Genomic DNA, 19729 nt, shown 5'->3' with positions numbered 1-19729 from the left:
AAAATTAGCCAGGTGTGGTGGTGGGTGCCTGTAATCTCAGCCACTCGGGAGGCTGAGGCAGAAGAATCGCTTGAACCTGGGAAGTGGAGGTTGCAGTGAGCCGAGATTGCGCCACTGCACTCCAGCCTAGGTGACAAAGAGTGAGACTCGTCTCCAAAATAAAACAAAACAAAACAAAAACAAACACATGCCAATAGATTCAGATCTTTTTTTTTTTTTTCTTTTTTTTTGAGACAGTCTCGCTCAGTCACCCAGGCTGGAGTGCAGTGGCACGATCTTGGCTCACTGCAGCCTCCGCCTCCTGGGTTCAAGCCATTCTCCTGGCTCAGCCTCCCGTGTAGCTGGGACTACAGGCATGTGCCACCACACCCAGCTAATTTGTGTATTTTTAGTAGAGACGGGGCTTTACCATGTTGGCCAGGCTGGTCCCAAACTCCTGACCTCAAGTGATCCGCCTGCCTCGCACTCCCAAAGTGCTGGGATTACAGGTGTGAGCCACAGCACCCAGTCCAGATTTAGATCTTAACAGATGTACCAAACTGTTTACAGCAGCATTAATTAAGCAAAATACAAATGTCAACGAATAGAGATGCAATTAAGAAAAATCATGGCAAATCTATACAATGGAGTAATATAAGCCATTAGAAATTAATAGTAAGGCAGGGCGCGGTGGCTCACGCCTGTAATCCCAGCACTTTGGGAGGCTGAGACAGGCGGATCACAAGGTCAGGAGATTGAGACCATCCTGGCTAACACGGTGAAACCTCGTCTCTACTAAAAATACAAAAAAAAATTAGCCAGGCGTGGTGGCAGGCGCCTGTAGTCCCAGCTACTCGGTAGGCTGAGGCAGGAGAATGGCATGAACCCGGGAGGTGGAGGTGGAGGTTGCAGTGAGGCGAGATCGCACCACTGCACTCCAGCCTGGGCGACAGAGCGAGACTCCACCTCAAAAAAAAAAAAAAAAAAAAGAAATAGTATAAATGTATACTTAAGGACACTGAAGAATGCTTACAATACATTATCAAATGGAAAAGACATGTTCGAACATGTTAGACGTAGAATGAGCCCATGAGTCCATTTTTGTAAACAAGTATGTAAATTTTACAACTACACATGCATACAAAGTCTGGAAGAGCACAAACTTCATAGGATGAGCTAAATACATTAAATATGCCAAGAAGAAGCTAGGAAGCTTGATGGCAGAATAACACTTGCTGTCTCTGGAATGATGGATGTTTTCATCAGCTTTTCCAAACTTGTCTTTTTTCATGTAGTTTAGAGAGAGCACATTTTACATTGAAAATTGGGGAGGGGGTGGGGGTGTGGGGAGGTTTTTTTTTTTTTTTTTTTTTAATAGAAACAGGGTCTTACTATGGCAGAACGATCGCTTGAGCCCAGGCTGGTCTCGAACTCCTGGGCTCAAGTGATCCTTCTGCCTTGACCTCCCGAAGCGCTGGGATTATAGGCGTGAGCCACCCAGCCAGGAAAAAAGGACTCAAGGTTTTTTTAATAGCAAAATATTGGAAACAACCTAAGTATCCACTAACAGGAGACTGACTAAATAAATCATGGTACATCCATATAAGACCATGTTACAGCCCATAAAAAAAGAACAACAAAGTTAATTATGTACAGATATAGAATGATCTCCAAAATATAGTATTAAACAAAAACAAATGCAAGGTGCAAAAAATATTATAACGTAGGCCAGCTTTTGCGTAAACAAAAGGAGTGGTAGTGGCATGGAAGACTACACAGATGTCTACTTACTTACATAGGGTCCTTTATAAAGGACCCACAAGATTCTAATACTGGTTGCCTGTGGGGAAAGACACCAGATGGGTGGGGGACAGGGATAAGACGACTCTTCATTATACAACCTTTTAAAATGTTTGAAATTTGAACCATGTGAATATACTGCTCATTTAAAAACAAATTTTTCATCAAGTATATGAATGAACATACACATGCAAGGAATTTCCAACTACAGTTCTGGAAGCAGACCAACTAGGGATCCCACATCATCCCTAAGCACCAGCCAAAGTCCCTCACCCAAACCTGCTCACCTGTAGCCTTCTTTGGCATCCTCCAGAGCCAGCTGCTTGAACTCCTCATACATCTTTTTGTTGAAGTGATCTCGGAGGAAGAAGGACCAGAAGCGGAAGAGTGTGTTCATCTCCTGAGACTGGCCAATGCCCAAGCGTTTCCGCTCTGATGGGAAAGAAAGGAGGAAAGGCATGTCTCAGGTTCAGGCTGCCCTTGCTTCAGGGAGAAAGGATCCTGGAACTTAAGACTTGGTCCTTTCTCCTGTACTTCCAAATCCCCTCACTCATCATCTGCCACTCAGTCATTCAGCAGATATCTATTGAGCACTAACCACTCTGCCCCAGGCCCTGATGCTGGGAGCTGGGCCTGTACTTTTCCAGAAGCAGGTGGCAGCAGCTTCTGAACCAGGCTGGCAGTCTAGCTCTTCACCTCAACTGGTACTACTTTCAAGTGCCGTCGAGACAAGACAAGGCATGAACAAATTGTTTGTAAATTCTAACAAACTGTATTTAGCTCATTACCAATATTTACCTCAAGAGTCCTACAATAGTCACAAGTACAAAACAGTAATATCAAAAAATGCACAACACCAAAAGCACAAGCAACAAAACAAGAGAAAATGAATATCATTAAAACAAAAAAATTTTGTGCATCAAAAAAGTGAAAAGATAACCCATAGAATCAGAGAAAATATTTGCAAATCATGTATTTGATAAAGGAATTCCTACAACTTAATAACTAGAAAAACAATCCAGTTAAAAAAGCATCTTGGCTGGGCAAGGTTGCTCACGTCTGTAATTCCAGCACTTTGTGAGGCTGAGGAGGGAGGACTGCTTAAGGCCAGGAGTTCAAGACCACCATGGTCAACATAGTGAGACCCCTGTCTCTACAGAAAACTTTTAGTAATTAGATTGGTATGGTGGAGCATGCCTGTAGTCCCAGCTACTCAGGAGGCTGAGGCAGGAGGACTGCTTGAGCCCAATAGTTCAAGACTGCAGTGGGCTATAATTAAGTCACTGCATTCCTGCCTGGGTGACAGAGTAAAACGCTGTCTCGAAAATAAATGTTAAATAATAAAAATATAGAAAAATAGACAGACAATAACAAGTGTTGGAAGGATGTGAAAAACCAGAAGACTCACATATTGCTTTTAGAAATATAAAATGAAAATTTTATATTTCAATATAAAATTCCAAAATTTCCACTTTGGAAAACAGTGTTTAATTTTGTCAAAGGGTTAAACATGGTTACCCCATGACCCAGCAATACTACTCTTCTAACCAAAATAAAGGAGAAACTACGTCTACAGGAAACCTATATGTGAATATGCCCAGTAGCATTATTCACAATAGACAAAAAGTAGAAACAACCCAAATGCCAATCAACTGATGAATAGATACACAAAATGTGATACATCCATACGACGGAATATGATTTGGCAATAAAAAGAATAAAGTACTGATGCATGCTATGACATGAACCTTGCTGTGTATTTGTTAGTATACCAAATATACTAAGGGGAAGAGGCCAGTAACAAAGGACCACATACAGTATAATTTATGTGAAATGTCCAGAATAGGCAAAATCCTTAGAGGCAGAAAGTAGATTAGTAGTTTCATAGGGCTGGGAGGATTCTGGGGGTGGGGAGTAGTTTGCATGTATAATGAGTATGACTGGTAAGGGGCATAGCATTTTTGAGGGTAATGAAAATGTTCTAAAATTGATTCTGGTGATGGGCACACAACTATATGAATATACTTAGAGCTATTACATTGTATTCTTTAGGTATGTTCCATCATATGTAGATTATATCCCAATAAAGCTGTTATTACACATAGAGTAAGAAAGAGAGAAGTGAAGTGGATGAATCAAGAATTTAGCAGCCATGTTTTGTTGAATGAAAGAGGATGAATGAGTTAATAACTACAGGTGACTAGATTGGTTTTGTGCATCTTTACAGCCAACCTATCAGAATACTAAAAGAGCAGGGACAGACAAGAGCATCTAGACAGGCTCGTTCCTTACACTATCATCTAGAGAGGGGATCAGCAAACTACTTTTGTAAAGGGACAGAGAACAAATATTTCAGGCTTTACAGAAGACATATAGTCTCTGTCACAAATCTTTTTTTCTTACAACCCCTTAAAAACGTAAAAACTGTCCTTAGCTCCAAAGCCATACGAAAACAGAATACTGGCTGGATTTGACTCACAGGCCACAGTTTGGCAACCTTTGTTCTAGAGAGCATATGCCACCTCTTACATACCCTTTTGTGATGGACAGTGGACTAGACCTGACAATGGCTGAGTCAGTAATCTTGCCAGAGATATGGAAATACTTAATTGACAGCTTTAATAATCAATAGAGGAAGATCAAAGAACACGAACGTTGTGAGTGCCATATCCCCCTAGCTTCCTACAGTTTAAAACTACCTGGCCCGAGTCTAACTTCAGTCCTTCTTGCTATAATGTCATGTCTTTTTTTTGCTCTGAAGTCAGAGAAAAGAGTCACCTATCCCCGTATCCCCCAACTCTTATACTCTGGGTCTAAATAATGGGCCCAGAGGCTTGTCTCCTGCCCCCCACACTTCTTACCATTAAGGCAGCGCCTACGATACTTATGGTAGACGTGTTGTGTGAAGCCATTTTCCTTGAGCAGTTCATGGGAAGGATGCTGGAACTTGGGCAATGACTGAGGGGTACAGCCATAGCTGCCAACTGTAGGCGTCCCTTCTGAGGGGCTGGAGCTACAGAAACCACAAAAAATACTGTCAACAGGTTCCCCACAGCAGCCCTACCATAAGGTCAGGAGGGGTCCCTCTGATCCGTTCTGTCAGCCAAGATCCATCCTCTCACAGGGTATCAAACAAGGAGGCCCAGTTACAGACCTTTAACTTATATCCATGGGTCTGATTAACTCTGCATCAACTCTCAGAGAGTTTTACAGAGGATACTGAGGCTTAAAGAGATTAGGAGACTCATCCAGGGTCATAAGACTATTTAATGGCAGAAACGTGTCCAGTGACAAAACTTGAGCTTTTAACCATTTATTAACTTTAAGCATTTAACCTTTTAATGAGCCATCATGGGTCAATCCATCTACAGTGAACCCTTGAACAACATGGGTTTGAAATGCATGGATCCACGCGTGGGTCCACTTATACGCAGATTTCTTCCACCTTTGCCACTCTTGAGACAGCAAGACCAACCCCTCCTTCTCAGCCTGATAAACATGAAGACCATGAGGATGAGGACCTTTATGATGATTCCCCTTTGCCACTCGAGAGAGCAAGACCAACCCCTCCTTCTCAGCCTGATAAACATGAAGACCACGACGATGAAGACCTTTATGATGATTCTACTTCCACTTACTGAACGGTAAATATTTTCTCTTATGATTTTAACTTTTATTTTAGGTTCAGAGGTATGTGTACAGGTTTGTTAAGTAGGTAAATTGTACCTCACTCTCCTCCCTCTCCCCACCAAGTAGGCCCCAGTGTCTGTTGTTCCCTTCTTTGTGATTTTCTTAGTAATACTTTTTATTTAGCTTATTGTAAGAATACAGTATGTAATACATATAATATGCAAAACATATGCTAATTGACTATATGTTATTGGTAAGGCTTCTGGTTAACAGTAGGCTTTTGGAGAGTCAAAAGTTATACACGGATTTTCAACTGTGTGCGGGGTGGGCACCCCACGCCCTTCGTTGTTCAAAGATCAATTGTATATTTTCTTCAAAAGCATGCCTATTTGCAGTCTGTGCCATCTCTGCAGGGAGTAGAGAGCATTGGTCATAGGTAGGTGGCTCTCAAAGCTTGCTTTGGGAAACAGGAAACACACACTGGGGCCATCTTACTGAAATAAATAAAAAAGAGTGTGGGCCCTACCCCAAGAAGCAGGGTCAGTAGATACAGGTTGGGGCCAATAAATATGTATTTTTTTAATTTTTAAAACTTTTCAAGTAGCCTCCCAAGACATAGTAGGCTCAGAGAGACTGTCAGAAATCTGTTTATTCAACTACCTGGCAATTCTTCCTCAGATAGAAAGTAGATAGCCAGGCTCCATGGAAACCAATTCAGAGATTTTCTCTCTGCATGTATGAAAATCTGGTCTCACGTGACTGCCACACCACTTCTTTAGGAAAAAAGCCTAGCTGAGCTTTCCACACCATTGGTTTTTTGAAAACCTCTTAGATGAGGGTCCCTTTAATTTTCAGACCAATCTTCTTGGTCCAGTCAATTTCATGGCTTGCCCACCCATCCCATAGGCAGCCTGATCACTCTTCCCCCACTGCCCCAGGTACCTGATGGAAGCAGTACGGGGCCTGTGCTCACGGGAATCCATCACCCAGCCCACATGGCTCTCCAAGGGTGGGTTTGAACTGTGTCTTGTCTTTCTTTTTCGAGGCATCTGCAAAGGTTAGCCCAGGGTTTGTTACTGTTTGTACTCCTAACAACTCTGAGGAGCATCAAGCACTTGTAGGACTAAGATGGGCATGATCTCTCACATTTTACAACAGCATTTTCATATTCATTCTCGTATAAAGTTCACAGTGGTGAGCTAGGAACTGGTATGCCTATTTCAAACAGGTGAAGAAATCAAGGTTTGGGAATGCAGTGATTTGCCCAAGGACTCATACCTGGTCAATCCTCCTTAGGCCTTTCAACATGGGGTCACCACTCCCACACCCAGTATATTTTGCAGATGTGGCTACCTAATCCTAGGTGAGCCCACCAGCCTCAGAACACAGAGCAGGTGAAGGATTTAGCACTTCCTTAGCTCAGACAAGGCAAGGGAGAGAAGCAAAGCACTGGAATGCAATGAAGTAGACCCAAGACTCTGAGCAGCCCGACAGGAATGCCTCACCTTGGCATCCAGTGTCCGTCCTTCTTTCACCACTGGGTAAAACCGTGATGTCTGGCTTGAGTCTTTGAGCTGTGGTGTCCGGGGAGTGCGAGGGGTCCTGGTGTTGCGGTAGTTTGGTGACTCCGGGACAGTGGTTGGTAGAGAGCGGGCGATGGTGGAGGGCTCAGGAGCACCAAACAACTTGTTGGCCAGGGCATCCGTAGGAACTGCAGAGGCAGAGAGAGGAGTCAGGAAGCAGGGAAAGGCCTGTGGCATCCACCCCAGGACAGCCCCCAGTCCAAGGGCCCTAGACCCTCTCACCCATGTCAGGATCTCAGGTGTCTGCTTCTCACCTTGCTGGAACCGAGGTGGACCAGGAGGAACTTCCTGGTTGGGATCCACAGGGGGCTCAGGGGTCAGTGTGTCAAACTGCTCCCGGCTGATCATATTGACCTTTTTGAAGTTCTCGACTTCTTGCTGCAGAGGTCATGAGATGGGTGGGGAAAGATGTAAGTAAGCAGGCTGCTCTAGCCTGTTTAAGGAATCAAGACTGGCAGGAAGTTGGAGAGGGCAGCTCCCACGTCGACATACGTGGAATTCTGGTCCCCAGGCTCTCAGCTGCCCAGTCACCATTCCTCACCCCAGTTACCTTGGCACAAGTGTGCTAGCCCAGAAGAAGACAGTGCTTGCCCTGCCCTCCCTGTAGTAAGACTGAGATCAGGCTGACAGTAGCTCCTCAGGAACTCACTACAGACTCCCCCCTGAAAGCTCCAGTGTTTCCCCATCTCTCTTTCTGCTACTGCCTTATCACACAGTGGCTGGGCAACTCTCCTTCCTCCTTACTTCCAGGAAACACACTGCTACTTATTACAAAGGCTCACCCTAGGACAACCTACTACCAAACATACCCACTCTGTAAAATCCCACAACAGAGATGTTTTGACTGTTTCCAGGCAGCAGCAATTTTTCAAAAGACCTATCTTTTCTCCATTTTCCATACTCAACACAAGCTTCTTAAAAGCCTTCTAAATTTTTAGATGCCTAGATATTTAAGACTAGAAATAACAATCTAACCCTTTTTCTATTCCCCACAAAAGTGTCTAGCCAACTGTCAGAATATTAACTATGGATCCGCAGATAGGATAATAATCACCACCGCCTCACCTGAAGAGTTTGCAGTGTTTACACATCACCCCTCACTCCTAATGCCCAAGCTAGATGTCAGTCATCATCCCCTTTCCATATATAAAAATTCTGAGACTCTGAATTATAAGGACCTGCCTAAAATTGCATAGCTAATCAGGCTTCCTCTTCTCCGTACAATACAGGCACCCCAGGCTCCACACTCACTGCTATGTCCAAGCCTCACCTTGATCTGGGAATACTCAGGTTCAAACTTTTCAGCCCACAGGTCCTGCTCATAGTAGAAGAGGCCATCATTAATGACCTTGGCCAGTTCGGCGCTCATCTTGGCACGCGAGGTGTGGTTGCCTGTGCGGTCCCCCCCTGGGTGCCGGCGCATGTAATGTGGTGTCTGGGTGACAATGAGGATCTTGTTGACATCCCTGTCATCAATCTCATAGTCAGATTCCTCATCAGACCAGGCAGTGAAGGTGTTCTTCCGCCCATCCATCTGCTCCATCTCCTCGTCAAACAGAAAATCCAGTTCCTCTTGCTCATCCTGATCCTTGGACATCAGCTGCTGGGAAGGCAGCTGCTGAGGCAGAGAGGTCAGGTGGGCAAATCTGGACTCCTCTGACTTCTAAAATAGGACAGACGAAGGGGAAAAGGAATCACCAGAGATCCTTGGCCCAGATTCTGTAGCTATACCATGAGAGGGAAGCTCCAGCCCCTCAACATAAGACTGTTCAACTATGACCCTGGTAACATAACACCAGCAGGTCACAAGCGTCATCCTGGGAGTCAGCTTTATGACTATGAGAAAGGATGTCTCATAGAAGTCCAGGTTCCTCCACTCACAGCTCATATCACAGTCATGCACAAACAACTAGATGATGACTTCTCTATAGGCAGGAACTGTGCTCTCATTTACCTTTATATCCTACATAGCACCTAGCTTAGGAGTGGACACAGAAGTTCAGCAGGTTGATTCATCCATTTATCCATCTATTCAACATCTCCCAATAAACTGGAAGCTCCATGATCCACAGCTGCCTTGCTTTCCATTATATACTCAGTACCTAGATGGGGATCTGGTAATACCAGATGTTCAATTATATAATAAATGAGGGAGTACCCATTAGTCCTAAGCTCTGTATGAAAAACCTAAAAGCAGAATAAGACAAGGTCCCTGTTACTTAGGGAGCTCAATGGGAGAAAGTCAACCAAACAGCCAACTGCATTGTGGTATGGTAAAGGCTATAAGCAGGTTTGTGGATGCACACAGTGAAAGGAGCTTAGTCAACTGTGACTAAGAATGGTTACGGAAGGCCTCCTTCAAGAAGTGACTACCACAGGATGAACATAAGTAAGCCAGATGAAGATAGGGACAGACTAGGCAGAAAGAATACCATTGTTCCAAAGGCAAGAGAAAACAGGGTGCCTTCAGCAAATAAAAACTATTTGTTTTGATAGACTGAATATGAGACGCTGAGAGAGAAGCATTTGTCTAAACTCACAGTATTTATTCAAAAGTAGATTCCCTGCTGTGCCAAGAGCTTCCCACATAAACTCTAAACCTATCTTTTTTTAAGGTTTAAGATAGACCAGGTCAGAGTAGGGGCTCTAATTCTGGAATGGGAGCTAAGTCTGACCCGTTTCAAACAAAACTTTGTAGGCCTGGACTTTGTAAAACCCTCATCTACTTACTACCTTTCTCCTCATGTCTCTGGCTGGATCTCCAACACTTTTTGAGGGCTGAAGCCACAACTGTGGGGAATTCTGTGTATAAACAGGCAGGCAAGAGAAAGGAGATGAGACGTAATCACTGTGGGAAAATAGATAAGGGAGTATAGAATTCCATAGACCCAAAGTTCAAGGTCAATTCTGAAGTCTCCTCACAAGCCCCAGGCCAGAGGTCTCCAAAGTGGGTGACAGTGAGCAGGTATGTGGAGAAAAATTCAGCACTTAAAAAGGAAGTAGTAATTTTAGTTAGAGATTGCAATACTTCTTTAACAGTGAACTTCATCTGTTTATATATATAAACTATTTCTAGAATATTCTAATGTCTCCTTCCTTTCATCTGCAGATGGAGAAACTGAAGCCTTGAGGTATGAACAGGCTTCCCAAGGTCACCTTGCCATTAGTGCAGCAGACTTGTGTAGACTAACTCCATATTTGGGCCATGCATCTGCTCCGTCTCCCTTCCTTCTTCTGAGGACCTAAGGGGCTTACATACGTGATAGTGGGGACATACTCAGGGAAAAGACACTGAAAACGCAGCCCCAGAAATTTAGATGGAGCAAAAAGAAGAGCCAAGAATCAAGAAGCCCGAAACATCGCTGCCAGATGCTGCATGATCCCTTAGGAAAAATGTCACCGAGGAACTCACACAGTAGGGCGCCCTAAAGGGTGGTTCCCCACAGGAAATGGAAACAGGCCAAATCAACCTTTCTGTAGCCACTACTGGTAACTTCAACTCACACTATGATCCTGAACTACCCAGATTTCCTGCTGGCCCCTCAGAGCTAGAGTGCTGTGCCCATGTGTTATCCCCTTCAAGCACCCTAGCTCAGAGTGCTAGAACCAAGGCAAGAGACAAGGCCTCACCCACCTTGGGCCGTGCTGGGGATGGCCGAGGCCTCTTCTTCACTTCAATCCAGTTCTCAGAATCCAGGTCAGGCAGGCTGGCAGACAGGCCCTTGGGTAGTGTCTTTAGGTTGCTGACCTCCTCTGTTTTGGTTGGCACTGGGGTGACTGCACGAGGAGAGCCAGGTGCCGACTCTAAAGGGTGGAAAGGTGAAGTCCTCATCCCTCCAGTCCTCCTCCTGATGCCAGCCCTGAGGAGGACTGTTGCCCGGAGGACAAGGGCAATCCTCATGCCAGCAGGTACCTACCTGTCTCCTTTTGGTAGTGCTGACGGGGAACAAATTCAGGGCAGTTGAGAAGCTGGGAGAAATCAGTCTGTGAATAATCTACTATTGGGGGAAGAGGCCACTTTTCTGGTTCCTCCCTCCTACGAACTTTCTCATCAACGATCTCCACCACCTTGCTGTCCTTTAGGGCCTGAAGGGGAGGAGGAGGAAGAGGGGATTAAGAAGAAAATCTTGGACAGAAAGATCTTGGAAATGGTGGACAACTGGGTTCCCCTGAGCTTGGTATGAGTCCAACGCTACCAGTAATATAAGAAAATTGGCACCATCTTCCACGACTGGTAGATAATGTGAGATGTTCAAACTTGTAGGAGGTACCAGCATAATAAATACACCTACCCTTTTACTCTTTGAGCCTGCAATCCTACTTCCAGTAATCTGCTCTAGAGAACACTTGCACAAACAGGGAGCAGTATGTATAATATCTGGACAAAAAGCCATTCACAGTAAAACTAGAGTAGAAAAAGAACTATAAAATACCTAACTTGCCATCGCATAGGCAATTTAAATATTTACAGCATATGCATGATGGAACACTACTCAGACATTAAAAAACTTTACAGGTCGGGCCTGGTGGCTCACGTCTATAATCCTAGCACTTTGGGAGGCCCAGGCGGGCAGATCACAAGGTCAAGAGATCGAGACCATCCTGGCCAACATGGTGAAACCCCATCTCTACTAAAAATACAAAAATTAGCTGGTTGTGGTGGCACACGCCTATAGTCCCAGCTATTCGAGAGGTTAGGCAGGAGAATCGCTTGAACCCAGGAGGCGGAGGTTGTGGTGAGCCGAGATGGCGCCACTGCACTCCAGCCCGGGCGACAGGGCGAGACTCTGTCTCAAAAAAACAAACAAACAAACAAACAAAAAAACAACCAACTTTACATGTGCTGAGGTGGATAAACCCACAAAATATTAATCAAAAAAGCGGGCTGGGTACAGTGGCTCACACCTGTAATCCCAACATTTTGGGAGGTCAAGGTGGGTAGATCGCTTGAGCAAAGGAGTTCAAGACCAGCCTGAGCAAAATAGCGAGACTCCATCACTACAAATCGTAAAAAGGTGGCGCTGGCATACATCTGTGGTCCCAGCTACTTGGGAGCCTAGATGGTTGAGGTTGCAGTGAGCTTTGATAACACCACTGTACTAACTCCAGCCTGGGCAAAAGAGCAAGACCTAGTCTCAAAAAAACAACCAAAACATCCATCTATAGGAGCAGCAGTTGAAAAAACATGGAGCATTCCACACAATGGTGAACTATGCAACTGTACACAGGAATGAGGAATATCTTTCTATTATATACTGCTACTTTGCAGTTAGCTCCCAGATATATTAAGTGAAAACAAAAAAGAATTGAAGAAATGCCATGTGTTGTATATTTCCATTTACCAAGGATACAAATACATGTAGAGGCATTTGCTTTTTTCTTAAATGGAAAGGTTCTAAAAAGTTTGCCTATAAGAGAAGAAAGGGTGTAAGTGACAGAATTTAAGTCAGACTTCTATGACTATACCATGCTGAGACTCTAGAACCACGTAAATGTTTTACACAAATGTAAAACAACTTAGAAAATTATAGGGGTAGGGAGAAAGCAATCTCTAAAACTTGGAAGCAAAATAAAACTAATATATATATCAATTTAAATGTGAAACCACACAAAGATTCTTTCAAATGACTTGAAGATACTGTATAAGTGGAAAAACTGTTTTCAGTGGTAGTGGAGGTATTGTAACAATGTAGAGCTTGGCACAATGGCTCACGCCTGTAATCCCAACACTTTGGAAGCCGAAGTGAGAGGATGGCTCAAGCCCAGGAATTTCAGACCAGCCTGGGCAACACTGCAAGACCTCATCTCTACAAAAAATTTAAAAATTAGCCACGCATGGTGGTGTGCACTTGTAATCCCGCTACTCAGGAGGCTGAGGCAAGAGGATTGCCTGATTTCAAGCGGTTGAGGCTGCAGTAAGCCATGATCACACCACTGCAATCTAGCCTGTGAGAGCAAGACCCTCTCTCTTTAAAAAATGTTAAAAAAAAAAAAAAAAAAAAAAGACGGTAGACATACTGTGAAATAAAACAAAATGAGTAATTATGTTGGTATCATTAGGAATTAAGATTATGGGCATGAGAGAAAGCAGTAGGTAAAATAAAAGATCCACAAGGCTAAGTAAAGACCCTTTAATAGAAAATACCAGAACAGGCCGGGTGCGGTAGCTCATGCCTGTAATCCCACCACTTCGGGAGGCCGAGGTGGGTGGATCACCTGAGGTCAGGAGTTGGAGACCAACCTGGCCAACATGGTGAAACCCCCATCTCTACTAGAAATACAAAATTAGTTGGGTGTGGCGGTGCATGCCTGTAATACCAGCTACTTGGAAGGCTGAGGCAGGAGAATTGCTTAAACCTGGGAGGTGGAGGTTGCAGTGAGCTGAGACCATGCCACTGCACTCCAGCCTGGGCAACAAGAGTGAAACTCTGTCTCAAAAAAAAAAAACAAAAAAAAAAAACAACAACAACAAAACAGAATAACTCCATGATGTATTTTATCTCACCAAAAAACAAAAAAATCATCTAGAAAGAATGACCAACCAAGTAGCAATAAAGCACCCCTATAACTCAGACTGGTATCTAAATACCATTTCCCAAAAGAAAGGAACTAGAATTCCTTTTAAAAGTGGCCAATTCCAGATCTGGGGCAGGAAATGTATAGGGTCCCACTGACCAAAGATGGGACAATTTGATCCAATCCATTAACTGCAATGGACCAAAATAAATACGTTTGAGCCCATAAGCTTATAATAACAAATGATACTAAAACAAACCACCAAATCTCACTGGTCACCTATGAAACCTATTAGAGATCAACTCATAATTCTGCAAACTGGCTAACAAAGGGAGGAAGATCAAACATTAATCTGCCCTTCCTGAACAAACTATACCTCTTGGTAACTGAACAGTTGATGAGGCAAAGTTACTTCTTGAAGAGGTATTCCACCTAATAAATGAAGACCGACTGACAGAATTAGTATATTGTCATTTTGCAATCGTAACGAACACTGCTGGCAGCTTATATCACAAGAGAGACAATCAAATGAAATGTTATGTGCCACCTGAGAGAAAATACATCATTATGATAAAGTATTCTTGACAAGGAGGGGAAAAAACTTCAAAACCTGAATCTGATCAGGCCTCTAGATCACAATTTACAAAAAACTTGGAGTACAGATGAACATGTTAAAATGACATCCCTGTGCCCTGTGGAAAATCCTACAGGATGTACAACTTAGTCTATTCAAATAATAAACGGCAAAGAAAAAGAAAAATAGAGGCAAGAGGAGACTTAATAAGACAATACACAGGCCTTGTTAGTTTTTTGTAGAGACAGGGTCCTGCTATGTTACCCAGGCTAATCTTGAACTCCTGGGCTCACATGACCCTCCCCTTGGTCTCCCAAAGTGCAGGGATTATAGGTGTGAGCCACTGCACCCAGCCTATAGGTATTATTTGGATTCTGATTCTCACAAACTATATATATATATAAAATATATATAATAATATATAAATATATAAAAAATATATATAATATATAAATATATAAATATATATAATATATAAATATATACAATATATATATAAAATATAAAAGATATATAAATATATAAAATATATATAAAATATATAATATATAAATATATAATATATATAAAGATATAAAAATATATAAAATATATAAATATATATTTATATATAAATATATGTAAAATATATATAAAAATATATAATATATATAAATATATAAAATACATATAAATATATATAAAATATATAAATATATAAAATATATATAAATATATATAAATATATATATGGTGCCAATTGGGATGAATCTAAACTAAATATTTGATGATATTAAGGAACTGTTAATATGTTAAACTGTTAATTTAGGTATGATAATGATACTGTGGCTATTTTCTTTTAACAAGTCTATCTTTTAGAAATCTATACTGAAATATTTGTGAACTAAATGCTAGGTTTTCTAGGATTTTCTTCAATGTAGTATGTGAGAATAAACAGATGAGGGTACAGATGGAATAAGATTAGCCATAAACTGATACCTGCCGAAGCTGATGATGGGCTCATTATACTACTCTACTTTTGTTAAGTGTCTGACATTTTCCATAATGAGCAAGAGAGAGAGAGAAAGGAAGGAAGGAGGGAGAGGAGGAGACTAGCCAAGCCTTGAGACTTCAGCAGAAGTCATCGGATGATGACTCTTCCAGGGCTTTCTGCCTTGGCCTAAACTCCAGCTCCCTAAGGACCTTTCTTTCCCCTGCATCCCAGCTCCAGGGAGGAAGACATACCGCAAAGATGAGTGAAATGTCAGTGGTAAGGGCCTGCACTCGGTGGAAGGAAGCAATAAGGGTGATGGGTAGGAAACCATCAGCATCCATTTTCCTTCGCAGGAAGAAGTCTCGCTCTAAATTGTCCACGCTGAAGTAGTATTCACTAAGTGGAGGGAAGAAGTAGTTATCACCGAGGGATTGGTACATCAGTTTTATGAGTATGCCTTCCTTGTTCTGCTACACACCCCAGCAATCTCACACAGCCTCTGACCTACCCCATCCCTATCCTATATACCAACAGTGTTGAGGGCTGAAAAGAAATGATGTGATCCTTTCATGACACCCTACCTTGCTTGGGTCAAATCACTCCCTCTGCCCTAAGCCCCTCGACATGCCTGTCAAACTCCTCATCCTCCTTTAAATTCCAGTCCAAATATTGTTGGTCACTTTCTCTTCTGCTCCTAAAACACTTATAAACACTCTATTGCAACCATTTATTTTCTTGTATGACTTCCTTACTGGACTGAGAGACAATATATCAGAGTGGTTAAGAACAAAGGTTCTATAATAGGACAGAAAAGGATTTAAATCTGTGCTTTGTTACTCACTAGCTGTGAGATTCTGTGCAAATTACTGGGCCGGTTTGCTTGTCTATAAACTGGGGCTAAAAGACTCAGCTCATAGGAATTCAACAGATAAGAACTGCAGGACTAAGATAATGCCTCTACAACAATAAACACTGAGCCTGGCCGATACTAAGGATTCAATAAATGTTAGTATTCTGTCAACGTTGTCATTACAAATGGAAGAACAGAAGGGGGTAGATTCTAAATATTTTCCTTCCTTTTTGTAATGGTATAGTTTCTAACTTTCTTAAGGTAAATGTTGTACCACTTCTGTAATAAACAATGAGAACGTGGTATCACTTCTTTAATAAACAATGAGAAAAGCTATCTTTTCAGCCTGAGGCTGAAACTGCTGCTAAGCACCAGGAGGGCCTGCCCAGCTATGACACTCTAGCAACCCCTAACCTCTCACTCATTTCTCCAGGGTAAGAAGGCTTCCGCGCACTCACATCTGGCGCTTGATGTAGTCTTTGAGCAGTTCCTGATCCACACTGTAAAGCTCGGTGCTGCTGACATTGTCAAAGTAGTAGGTGATGTTGTTCATGTACTTGGGCGTACGAGGACCCTCCACACCATCAAACTTTCGGTAGCCAAACTGGTAGTCAAAATGGGCTATGGGGGAAACGGGTGCCATGAGGGAGAGGAGATTCCTGCCCACCACCCCCGCTGCACACCCTTGGACATCCCGGAGCCCAAAGGGGCCTCACGTACTTCGAGTGCCACCCCGGCCGCGTCCCCGGCCGCGACCACGCCCCCGTCCACGGCCACGGAAGGAAGCCCGCGCCCCACCAGCCCCATCACTCTTCACACTCGATGTCTCATCCTGGTCGTGCCAGGCAGGCTCCGGTTTGATCTCTGGTTGCCAGGCTGGGGTGGGGGGGGCCACGGGCACGTAGGTGGCAGACTCAGACCCTATGGGGAGAGGGGTACCAGGTCAGGCCTGAGGGTGTCTCCCAAGTCCAGGCCCTCCATAGTGGGTAGTGCATACCTTTGATCTCTCCGCGATTGGCAGGTATGTGTCTAGGCTCCGGTGGGCGAGTGGGGCGTGAAGCCAGTTTCTCTCTGGGCACTTCAGGCTTCATGTCTATTTGTAATGGAACCCACTTGTGTTTGTTTCCTGGGAGACAGCATGGGTACATGAGAAAGGCTTGAGGGAGAGGCCACTCCTAACCAGCTCTACCCAACTCCTCCTCTTCTGCCCTGGACTTGGGCCCAAATCACAATCTGGTTACCTTGGGCAGATCCCTTTCCCACACATTAGCCCTCTTTTTCATCTCTAAAATAAGCTGGTCAGTGGCCGTCAGTGTGTTAGAGACTCCTCGTTAACTCCCAAGATCAGTGTCTCCATGGCCACAGAATCTCCTTCTGGAGTCAGACACATGGCGGCCCAGAATGAAGACCATGCTTTCCAGAGTCCCTATAGACAGGTGCCAAAACACTGCCTACGAGAGCTAAGCTGAAGTAACCAACTCCAGGTTGAGTCCCTAAAAGGAAAGGGGCCACCCTTCCCTCTTCCTTTCCTCCTAGCTAGAAGGAGGAGGAAATAGGAAGCCATCAGTGATGATATGAAGAACCGGTGTATCACAGCAAGCTGAAGGGATTCAGGAGTTGCCATACCCGGCCTGGTGTATTTACTCCAAGCTGTTACATCAAAGAAAGAAAGTTTTATCTTGTTTAAACCATGGTTACTCTAGATCAGCATTAGAGAAGCCAAAATTTCGGCAGGTTTTTTGAAAACTCTTGTGTTTGAGAGGAGGGACTGATTAATGACAGATGGTTGAAGACTGCTGTCTCACCAGCCTACATCCATCAGTTCCCCATTGACTTTTCAGAGGTGGCACCTAAAGCTCCTCCAGCAGTCCCCTGGAGTCCTGACATTTCACAGTTCTACCCTGCCACCTTCTCCCAAGTCCTGCTCCCAGTCACTCACCTTTCTTCTTCTGCCCGCCTCGCTGGCAATCCTCATCTCCATTCTTTTCCTCCCCTGATTCATCTGATTTGGTTTTTGGACTCTCCTTACTATCACTCCCTTCTCCTTTCTCCTGTTCCTTCATGTCCTTCTTGGGTGGCAGTTTACGGGCAGGCTGAGGCTTGTGGGACTGTGGCTATAGCAGGAAGTAAAGTAACAGTGAGGTGAGTGTGAGTGCCTCATGGTATAGGAGGGAAGGCACTCCCTATCACTAGAAGGGCAGGCAGGAGCCACAGCATGCAATGGCAGGCTGGATGGGATGTATTCTAAGGTCATTTTCACACCTGAGATGGTTTCACTGGGAAGCATGGTCAAATAGGCCAGAAGGTGGGAAGGCAACTTATCTCTCCAGCTTCCAAGTCTAAGTGACAGAGACCACCTTCAGGACAGCGGTGCTGAGGCTCACGGGGGCAAAATTATTGCCTGCAACAGGGCCATGTTGTCTAGGTAGTCTGTGGGAAGGAAGAGATGCCCCCTGGCCTATCAACAACAACTCTGTCTGTGAAGTAAAAGCGGCCACAGCCAGTGAGTAAAGACTCTCCACTGGCCAGAACAAAAGTGCTGGGAAGAAGAGAACTGACTAGGAGTCCTCCCTTTGCTAGGCCCCAAGAGAATTTTATAAGCTTCCCCAAGACATGTGGTCTGGAGGTCGGTGCTTGGCCTAATGACCACTCTCCTACTTCACTCAGAAAACCCAAGCGTAGTGATGGAGAACACAGGCTGGGGAATAATACAACACACCTGACTTCCAATCCCCACTTGGCCATCAAGGGCTAGTAATTAACCTCTGCAAGTCTCAGCAGCTTCATCTGTAAAATGGGGATTATAAAAGGACCTATCTTAGAGTCCCTGTGAGGGTTAGATGAGATGACGAACAGGCAATTCAGCTGACCCTTGAATAAAATGGCTTTGAACTGTGTGGGTCCACTTATACACAGGACTTTAAAAAACCGAATGCAGAACAAAAATACAGTATTAGCAGGATGTGAAACCTGCATACACGGAAGGCCAACTTTTCATATATGTAGGTCCTGCAGGGCCAACTACAGGACTTGAGTATGCAAAGATTTTGGTATGCACAGGGGTCCCAGAACCAACACCTGCCACCAGCCCCGCCATGTATAACAGGAAAACTGTACTTGGCAGTCTCTAATAAAGCAAAGGTTTAAATGATGACAGTTCTTAGCTATTTCAATGTTGCTCAGATTCTATTAACCACTAAGTTTAGAAAACAGAGGCTAGGGGGCTGGGGACGGTGGCTCACACCTATAATCCCAGCACTTTGGGAGGCTGAGGTGGGCAGATCACCTGAGGTCAGTTCAAGCCCAGCCTGGCCAACATGGTAAAACCTTGTCTCTAAAATATACAAAAATTAGCCAGGCATGATGGTGGGTGCCTGTAATCCCAGCTACTCGGGAGGCTGAGGCGGGAGAATCACTTGAACCTGGGAGGTGGAGGTTGCAGTAAGCTGAGATCACACCATTGCACTCCAGCCTGGGTGACAAAGCGAGAATCGCTTGAACCTGGGAGGCGGAGGTTGCAGTGAGCCGAGATCACACCATTGCACTCCAGCCTGGGTGACTGAGCGAGACTCCATCTCAAAAAAAAAAACAAAAAACAAAAAACAAAAAAACTGAGAGGCCGGGCATGGTGGCTCATGCCTGTAATCCCAGCACTTTGGGAGGCTGAGGCAGGCAGATCACTTGAGGTCAGGAGTTCGAGACCAGCCTGGCCAACATGGTGAAACCTTGTCTCTACTAAAAATACAAAATTAGCCGGTCATGGTGGTGAGCGCCTGTAATCACAGCTACTCGGGAGGCTGGGGGAGGAGAATCACTTGAACCCA

At 44.1% G+C, this 19729-nt stretch overlaps 1 protein-coding gene across 7 annotated transcripts in view; it reads right to left on the bottom strand.

The window, feature by feature from the left end:
• LARP1 (La ribonucleoprotein 1, translational regulator) overlaps positions 1-19729 on the bottom strand; it is a 134917-nt gene that overhangs the window by 6938 nt on the left and 108250 nt on the right. For 3 of the 7 annotated variants that reach the window (XM_019027243.4, XM_019027240.4, XM_055387266.2), the window contains exons 4-16: positions 17845-18019; positions 16903-17031; positions 16626-16826; positions 16364-16526; positions 15307-15451; positions 10910-11078; positions 10627-10796; positions 8263-8655; positions 7247-7370; positions 6915-7120; positions 6352-6458; positions 4641-4792; positions 2067-2211 (exon numbers count right to left, since the gene is read on the bottom strand). In XM_019027243.4, the coding sequence (XP_018882788.1) occupies positions 2067-2211; positions 4641-4792; positions 6352-6458; positions 6915-7120; positions 7247-7370; positions 8263-8655; positions 10627-10796; positions 10910-11078; positions 15307-15451; positions 16364-16526; positions 16626-16826; positions 16903-17031; positions 17845-17968 (2228 nt within the window). In that variant the 5' untranslated portion in view covers positions 17969-18019. The remainder of the gene's footprint in view (positions 1-2066; positions 2212-4640; positions 4793-6351; positions 6459-6914; positions 7121-7246; positions 7371-8262; positions 8656-10626; positions 10797-10909; positions 11079-15306; positions 15452-16363; positions 16527-16625; positions 16827-16902; positions 17032-17844; positions 18020-19729) is intronic. The other 4 variants (XM_031011436.3, XM_019027242.4, XM_055387269.2 and 1 more) reach the window with 2 other exon arrangements.

The sequence above is a fragment of the Gorilla gorilla genome, chromosome 4 (genome assembly GCF_029281585.2).
Source record: "Gorilla gorilla gorilla isolate KB3781 chromosome 4, NHGRI_mGorGor1-v2.1_pri, whole genome shotgun sequence".
Lineage (NCBI taxonomy): Eukaryota > Metazoa > Chordata > Mammalia > Primates > Hominidae > Gorilla > Gorilla gorilla.
The sequence above is the reverse complement of the archived record's forward strand: the minus strand, read 5'-3'. Positions and strand labels throughout refer to the sequence as shown.